Here is an 8,637-nt window from a genome sequence, read left to right as displayed (position 1 = left end):
GGAGTTTGAAATGCCGTCCCACAGTTCCCTTATACCGAGTTGTTGACGAGTGCTCTCAGAGAGCAGAAGTGCAAGCCGAGTAGAAAATCGTTCGGTCGTCTGTTGTGATTGCAGCTTCTCGACGTCGAACCTTCCTTGTGTTTGTTGACGTGCGTTTTTTGCTGCACAAAGGCGGGTGCGAATCTTGGCTGCAACAAGATAGTGGTCCGAGTCGATGTTAGGACCTCGGAGCGCACGCACATCTAAAACACTGGAGACGTGTTTTCCGTCTATCACAATATGATCGATCTGGTTGTTAGTTTTTCGATCCGGAGACTGCCAGGTAGCTTGATGAATCTTTTTATGCTGGAATCTAGTACTACAGATAACCATATTTCGGGCCCCGGCGAAGTCGATCAGCCTCAACCCATTTGGGGATGTTTCGTCGTGGAGGCTGAATTTACCGACCGTAGTGCCAAAGATACCTTCTTTGCCCACCCTGGCGTTAAAGTCGCCAAGCACGATTTTGACATTGTGGAGGGGCAGCTCTCATAAGTGCGTTCCAAGCACTCATAAAAGACATCTTTGGTCACATCGTCTTTCTCTTCCGTCGGGGCGTGGGCGCAAATCAGCGATATGTTGAAGAACCTCGCTTTGATGCGGATTGTGGTAAGACGTTCATTCACTCGAGTGAATGATAGTACTCGGCGACGGAGTCTCTCTCCCACCACGAATCCCACACCAAACTTGCGCTCCTTTATATGGCCACTGTAATAAATGCCACAAGGACCTACTCGTGTCTGTCCTTGTCCCGTCCATCGCATTTCTTGGACGGCGGTGATGTCAGCCTTTATTTTCACGAGGGTATCAACAAGCTGGGCAGCGGCACCTTCCCAATTAAGGGACCGGACTTTCCAGGTGCATGCCCTCAAATCGTAGTCCTTATTTCGTTTGCCATGGTCGTCATCAAAAGGGGGGTCTCTCATCCGAGGCTGTCGTTTAGTTTTCATTGGTACTGTTTTTTACGTGGCGGGTCCCAAACCCAGCGCACAACCCTATGTAGGGAATATTTCGCCTTCTCACTTTAGCTCGCCTTCAAACGGATGTTCTTAGCCTACCCAGAGGATACTTGGCCAAAGACCGGAAGTCGTGAGCTGCTTGAGTCATATGTAAAAGAATTGTTTCTGGCCACTCCCAAGTGAATGGCGATCAGAGAACTTTCCTCACTTGCGTGAACTTCTACACATGACTCCATCCTCCTTCCTCCTTGTCCAGTCTGGAGAAAGCAAAACTAACGGCGCGGTTGTTAAGGCCGATGATATCAATATCATCTGTATACGTCAGCAGCTGTACACTCTTATAAAAGATTGTCCTGTTCGATTAAGTTCTGCAAATCGAATTATTTTTTCCAGCAGCACATTGAAGAAGTCGCACGATAGGGAGTCATCCTTGTCTGAAACCTCGTTTTGTATTGAACGGCTCGTAAAGGGCCTTCCCGATCCTTACGGAGCTTTTGGTGTTGCTCAACGTCAGCTTTCACAGCCATAGGGTAGAAGGTTGAGCATTCGCCACTGGGGCACATTCGCCACCCACGGTTATCTCTAAACTCAGTATAGCAATCGAACTTGAATTATCGATAATGTTTGCTTCATCTGACCACCTCTTGTTTAACTTAATTTGGAAGGTGAAGTTTGCAAGTGATCGTAAACAGTCGCGTTTATTCCGTTTTCTGTGTTGCAGTGGAAAGTTTTTAAAGTTCGTATATTTTGTAATAACTTTGTCAACTAAGGTGTTCAGTAAAAGATTTTCATAAGAGTGATACCGACTATATTGATTTTAGTAAAAATACAAAAAAGGTTTTGATAAAGTGCTGGAGAGTGTAAAAGCAAAGTGAGTTTTGAAGCATGCCTGCACCTGGGGCACATCCGCCACACTACAGGTGGGGTTGTTTCGCCGGCATATGTGCCCCATGGGGTAAATGCACCACAGGCATATGTACCATGATGGGATAAATTTACCATACCCCATCTGGAAAATGAGCACATGAGTAGACATATTAGAACGTGGGAAATATTTTATAAACTGATAAGCGCATTTTGGTACTTGTATCTACATATTCCACATAGGTTGTTATTATCACCATGGTTCGAAACTATAAGAAAAAGAGACCGAAGTGATTTGGATGAGAAAAATGTTAAACTTGCAATCAAGGATGTTCTTTCAAAGAAATTCATTATAAGTGAATCTGCGCGAACCTATGGCTTGAAACGCACTACGTTACGAGACCGACTAGCGAAGATAAATAAGGAAAAAGCTAAAGCACTTGATGATTCCGGGCAATCTTCGGACGATGAGACATTTTTGTTCCTTTCGAAATATAGCTCAAAGCAGATATTTTCAAAAATAATGGAAAATGAAATAGCAGAATACTTCAAAGTATGTTCAAACCTCCAACGTGGATTCACGTACAGCGCTGCAGGGAAGTTCGTTTTTGATTATGCTGAAATGAATGAAACTAAAATCCCTTTATCCTCGACAAATAATAAAATAGCAGGAGTTGATTTAAGTTTGAGAAAACCAGAAAACACCAGCCTTGCGCGTTCTATGTCTTTTACCAAAGCAGCTGTTATGGCATTTTTTGACAATATGCACATTCTGTATAGTAAATTTTCGTTTGCTCCTGTCGACATTTATAATCTTGATGAAACAGGAATAACAACTGTTATGCCTCCTCCAAAGGTATTTTAGCACGTTTTCTTTACCTTTTTGCATTTGTACATACATCTTTAACCTAACCTAATGGTTTTTTGCTAGGTGATTTCGACGAAAGGAAAGCGTACCGTGTCTCAGGTGGCGTCCGCGGAAAGAGGTTCTTTAGTTACCATGGTGGGCATAATAAATGCGACTGGAAATGCACTTCCACCAGTATACGTTTTTCCGCGAGTTAAGTACAAAGATCACTTTGTTAATGGTGGTCCCAACGGCTGCGTAGGTATTGCTGCAAAAAGTGGGTGGATGTCAACGGACGGCTTCTGTGAAGTTCTGAAACATGTTCAAAAAAACACCCGATGTTCCTTAGAAAGACCGATTTTGCTTTTTTTGGACAATCATGTTTCGCACTGCAGCTTGGCTGCTATAATGTTTTGCAGGGAGAATGGCATCCCCATGATAAGCTTCCCACCGCATTCGTCGCACAAGTTACAGCCCTTGGACATATCGGTATTTGGACCATTTAAAAAACATTTGGCCACGTCATAAAGTGATTTCCTTTTATCCAATCCTGGACGAGTTATTACGATTTACGATATACCTCAATCTTCGAAAATTCCTTTTCAAAAGTCACAGCTGGAATAAGTCCATTTAACAGATAAGCAATTCTTGAGGCAGACTTCATTAGCGTAGATGTCGAACATCAAACTGCTGATATTGACTTTGCATTAGAATTAGTTACAAACCAAAACAATGTTTCAATTGAACCTGCTACTCCTTGCGAATCTTCACCCATACCATCTGTTGGCAAGACTCCAGAGCAAGTTCGCCCTATTCCTAGAATAATCAAACCTTTTAACTCTTCGAAGTCAAGGAAAGGCTCATCTAAAATCCTTACATCTACACCTTCAAAGGAAGAAAAGGAGAAAATTAAATCAGGGAAGGTGCTGCCACGAAAAACTACCAAAAGGTCCTTGACTTTTAAAAAACGAGTATCCTCGGATGAATCATCAGATGATGATTCCTTAGTTACAAGTTTTGCAGATACCGATAAATCTATTGGATCGTTCTTTGACTCCGAGAGCTAGGATTTGAATAATTACGTTCTTGTGCGGTTTTAAGGTCCACAAGATCAGTTTTACGTTGGTCGCATAGTACGCAAGTTCGAAAGTTCTCTTGAAATCGATTTTTTAAGAAAAAAACGCAATTGTGGGTGTTTTTCCAACCTATTGTTAAAGACGTAACGTTTGTACCGAGAGCAGATATTGTATTGAAGCTTCCTGAGCCCATCCATCCACCTGGAACTTCTCGAGCGTCGACAACATATATATTTGAATCAGATTTAACAGAATATAATGTTAAGTAAAATTGACAAGAGCTATAATTTATAATTTTTCAATAAGAGCTGTTGTTAATCTCTGTGAAAATAAATCAATAACATTTAAAGAAACAATAAAAAAGCAGTTATTAAATGTTTTTTACACCGTTTCGTTTGTACCCCATCCCCTTGGCGCATCTGCCTCATGGGTGGGCGGTTTCACCAATTTGGGAAGTTTGAAAATGTGTTGAAAATAATATAGAACAACTAAAAATAACCGGAAAGGGAAGATAAGGAAAAGAAACCCAAAAATGTAGGTTTACAGCCAAGCAAACATTGCTAGAAAAAAATTTTTGGTTTGAATTCCACAGCAATTCAAAAAATAAAAGCGAATGTGCCTCCTTCTACCCTACTAGTTTTGCGGGGATACAAAATTCAGACATAGCGGCATAAAGGCAGCTCCTTTTCGTACTGTGAAAGCAGCTTTGAAATCGACGAAGAGGCCCTTTCACGGTCCAAACGATGTAAGTTCCCTGTCGGGTTGCTTCTAACAATTAATCGTCGATTCGATTTTCTGCTATCATCCGCGTTCGGTGTATCTCGTCACTTATTTGCACAAATGTACAACGAGTGGTGAAATAGCTGCAGGAAGACGAGTCGCGAAAGCATATTGGGTAGAGCAGAGCAGTTTAAATTTGGTGTGTGGCTCTTTACAGCAATCTGCCAGGCTTTGATGATTGTACCGAAGGTTAAAAGATCGGAAGTTCTCAACGAGTTTCAGAACTTTCCAAGTGGGGGAAATTTGAGAATCGCGAAAACCTTTGCGAAATTAAAGAAAAGGTTTTAATAGGCTAGTTGTCGTCAATCGACTACGGAAAAGATTGCAAATATGCTGAGTGCATTGCACCTGAAGGGTCAAAATCAAGGAGTCATGACCAAATGAAGCAGTAAAATTCGGAGTTGCCACTTAAGGGAATTTGGCGTGAATGTAGAAGGTTCTGTTCCCACCAATAAATTAGATTGTCACAAGGTAGACGATTTATCGATTTATAAAATTTAGAGACTTGTGACTGCATTATAGTACAGAATCGCTCAGTTAATCGGCCCTGTCGTAGAATCCGACTTGGAATTGGTTTTTGCCGGAAATGAAAACCGATATCGGTTTCATTTGGTGTCGCGAAATTCTATCGGAATAAGCTGTTTTCGAACATGAGCAAAACCGATATTCGAATCAGCTGTTCCATTGATGTGTTAAATTAAATTTACGCTTATTTGTAAACAATAGAGCATTTTTAAATTATTTGAACTGTTTTGTGAAAATTCAAAGAAAATAACTGAAATATATTATGGCAGCTGCAATTGCCATATTACTTATGATGGAGGAGGAGCAGCAACACAGTTTAAAGCGGCGAATATTGCGAGATAAGAGCAAACCTCTCGAGCTGCCGGAGTCAACGTATACAAAACTTTAGTTCAATGGCTATGTGTTTATAACTCACTTATTTGCAGATTTATTGCTCAATATCGCTTAAACAAAGAAGCTTTTGTTATGGTATTGGACAAAATTCAGCCACGCTTACGTTCATCGACGATTCCCGCAGTGCTTCAACTTGCTGCAACGCTTCGTTTTGTGGCCGAAGGCGCATATCAGCGATCAGTGGGAAATGATGCAAACATAAGTATGGCAAGAAGCACTATATCTGAAGTGCTAACACGAGTGATAAAAACATTAGAACATTCTATATGTAATCAATGGATACAACTTGCATTGGGAGCCAGTGGAAAACAACACTCCAAAGACTATTTTTAGAACAAATATAGAATTCCTGGCATCATTGGCTGCATCGATGGAACACATATTAAAGTTATAAAGCCTTCCACTGATGAACACCTCTACTTTAATAGAAAAGGATTCTTCAGTATGAACGCTATGATTGTAGGAAATAGAACAAATTTATGCACCAAGTTACTATTAAATGTATATGTGTTTACTTTCAAAGGTTTGCGACAGTAATATGACGATTCGTGCAGTAGATGCAAGGTATCCTGGATACAGTCATGATGCGTTTGTTTGCAGCATAAGCACCGTTCGACAGCACTTTCTTAGGGAGTACGAAATTGGCGATCGAACTTCCAGGTTACTAGGAGACAGTGGATATGGTATTGAACCGTTCTTGTTAACTCCATACAGAGATTCTGAGTACGGCTCACCGCAAAATACTTTTAACAGGGCTCATTCTTCGGCACGCAATGTGATTGAAAGAACGATAGGCCTTTTAAAAGTCGCTTTCGATGCTTACAAGGTACATTGCAATATAACCCACAAAAGGTGGTTAAAATTGTCAATGTTTGTTGCGCACTGCACAACATCTGTCGGTGCTATAACATTGAATGCCCCAATATAGAAACTATCACCGTTTCCACAGAAGTTTACGAGGAAAATTCTGAAATTTTATCACATGGTAGAATGCAAAATGAGGGCCAACGGATCCGAAACGAAATAGCAAACGCTCTTTAAATCTATTGTTCTTTTGTTAAGGCACACAACATGAAATTGTTTATTTAAATACGTAAATCCTTAAATTAATTAAATTATAGAATTCATTGTACATATGCAAATAGTTTTATTTTAACGTATTTTAAATCAGTCATACTCTTCCAAGGGATCATACTCCTCCTCCTCATGTTTGCGTAATACTTCAAGCATTTTTTTGGTGGATTTTTTGAATTCCTGTGTTAGGTTATTAACCGCGCTGACTAAAGCCTTGTCTGTCTCCCTCCCAATTTTTTGAAATTCGAGGATAGCATCCATTTTGTTAGATACTTATGTCCTGCTTCCATTCTTTGTCGTACTCAAGAAACTTTTTTAGCCGCTCATTTGTTGTTTCTTTTGGCGTAGGTTTTTGAGCAATAGAGGTGTCAAGACGAGGACGTTTCGCAGAAGTTGAAGGGATATCGTCATCGCTTGATATTAAATATTCTTCCTCGAGACCAAATGATAGTCCCGAAACCCCTCTAACACTCTGCGCCATTCCACAAATGCGTACAATGGTTTCCTCCGTTTGGTTCAATGTATACTTAGAAAATGGTCCTCCACCAGTGGCTCGGGCTTCGATTTTATTCTGCGCCAACTTCTTTTTCACTTCGCTTTTCCAGTCCGTCCATATCTAAAAATAGGAGAAAAGAATTAGAAAATGGAATAGGATTTCCACTAGCATGAGTATGAAAGCATTGTTGATTACCTTCTTCCAACCGTTCACATCCTTTATTGGCGGGCCTGCGCTGTTAAGCGACTCTGCTAATTGTTGCCAAAGGGAGTCCACAAGCGCCTTTTCTCGTTTGGTAAACCCTCTGGCGATGTCGGGATACTTCTCCATAAACTGCAACAGTACATCATTTTGTCCTCTATTTTTATGTTTTCCCCTGGAAATGTTGAAATAGTATCAATGGTATGTTATTCTAATGTGAATTACATTTTACACTTTGGACAAAGTATATGTATGTACTTACATTTTATAAGAAATAGTAGCTACAGCGTGTAAATATGGCACATAAAATAAAAACTTTAGCGATCGTCTGACCGTTTTGTTTCCGATAAGAAAACCTACAAACCCGGAATTCGCGACACCTTAAACTTATAAAAATGCGTTTCGAACATGAAAATCGATAAGATCGGATTGTGCGACACCTTTCGAAAAAAACTGTCGGATTGAAATGCGATACCGAGAAAATCGGATTCTACGACAGGGCCGAATAAAATTTAAACTAAAATAAATAAAAAGCGGAAAATTAAAGCAATATTAAATAAAAATAAAAATGGCGGTAAATGGTATTTAAAATAGGAGAGTAATGTGGAGTGAGGCTGCGATTGACTAGTAAAACATATATATTTTTATTTATATTTGTAATTAGTCTAAGCCCCCAGCTCTGTTCGCTCGTTGTTGTCAAGCATATCATTTATCGTGATAACAATATAATGGAATAGTTAAATTGGCAATCAACATTTTTATTGGCTTCGTACATCACTTAAAGAATAGTGCATACATAATGATGTAACAACATCTTCACAGTCTCTGCATCTGCATCGTATATTGGTACACATATACAGGGGTTTCACAGAGTTTCATAAAGTTATAAGTTATAACGATCCGACATCATAGCGTTCAGAGTTGTATTTGCGTAAACTTATTTTAGTATGCAATCCAACAACAATTTTTTTAAACTAGTATACAAATTTATGATTTTACGATGAATAACAGTGCAGGAGTAGAGCAGAAGAGGGCGCGTCTCAGATACTATACGCTAAGAAAAAAATTTTTAAGTGATTTTTACATGAATATTGTACAAATGATTATGTTTTGAAATAAATATTTCTTTTATTTATGAATTGGTGTGACTTTTAACATAAAGCGACAGGAAGTAGCCTATGCCTGTCCCGAGTTTCCAAAGCTACCTCATCACCAATTTTCAGCCAAATCGGTTCAGCCGTTCTTTAGTTATAAATACAGACATAAATTGCGAAATCGAGGGTGATTTTGAAAAAAAAAAAATTAGGACCTTCTCCAGGACTAAAGGAATACCCGTGCTAATTTTCACGTCTTTCCGTGCTGTGGTTTGGGTTTAATGCGCGA

General features: G+C 39.7%; 1 protein-coding gene and 1 long non-coding RNA gene across 3 annotated transcripts; one reads left to right on the top strand and one right to left on the bottom strand.

Annotated features, from left to right (window-relative positions):
- Positions 1-5,439: 5,439 nt before the first annotated feature.
- LOC126766310 (uncharacterized) lies at positions 5,440-6,058 on the top strand. Its single transcript, XR_007668843.1, has 3 exons — positions 5,440-5,462; positions 5,516-5,942; positions 6,007-6,058. It is a non-coding gene; the product is annotated as an uncharacterized LOC126766310 (long non-coding RNA).
- Positions 6,059-6,479: 421 nt separating this feature from the next.
- On the bottom strand, positions 6,480-7,594 carry LOC126766191 (uncharacterized). Of its 2 annotated transcripts, XM_050484088.1 has the most exons (4): positions 7,517-7,594; positions 7,249-7,429; positions 6,831-7,173; positions 6,480-6,779 (listed from the first exon to the last, which is right to left on the bottom strand). In XM_050484088.1, coding segments are annotated over exons 1-4 (555 nt in total). In that variant the 5' UTR covers positions 7,519-7,594; the 3' UTR covers positions 6,480-6,750. The 2 variants fall into 2 exon arrangements, with proteins under 2 accessions (XP_050340045.1, XP_050340046.1); XM_050484089.1 differs by having other exon boundaries at positions 6,743-7,173.
- Positions 7,595-8,637: the final 1,043 nt, after the last annotated feature.

This window comes from Bactrocera neohumeralis, unplaced genomic scaffold (genome assembly GCF_024586455.1).
Source record: "Bactrocera neohumeralis isolate Rockhampton unplaced genomic scaffold, APGP_CSIRO_Bneo_wtdbg2-racon-allhic-juicebox.fasta_v2 cluster11, whole genome shotgun sequence".
Taxonomy (NCBI): domain Eukaryota; kingdom Metazoa; phylum Arthropoda; class Insecta; order Diptera; family Tephritidae; genus Bactrocera; species Bactrocera neohumeralis.
The sequence above is the reverse complement of the archived record's forward strand: the minus strand, read 5'-3'. Positions and strand labels throughout refer to the sequence as shown.

Bases quoted from the DNA above. Each gene is read 5' to 3' on its own strand.
- LOC126766191 (XM_050484088.1), bottom strand. The intron at 7,174-7,248 runs GTAATCAACAAT...TCCTATTTTTAG, and splicing joins ATGTGAACGGTTGGAAGAAG to ATATGGACGGACTGGAAAAG. The intron at 6,780-6,830 runs GTATCTAACAAA...ATTGGGAGGGAG, and splicing joins AGAATGGAAGCAGGACATAA to ACAGACAAGGCTTTAGTCAG.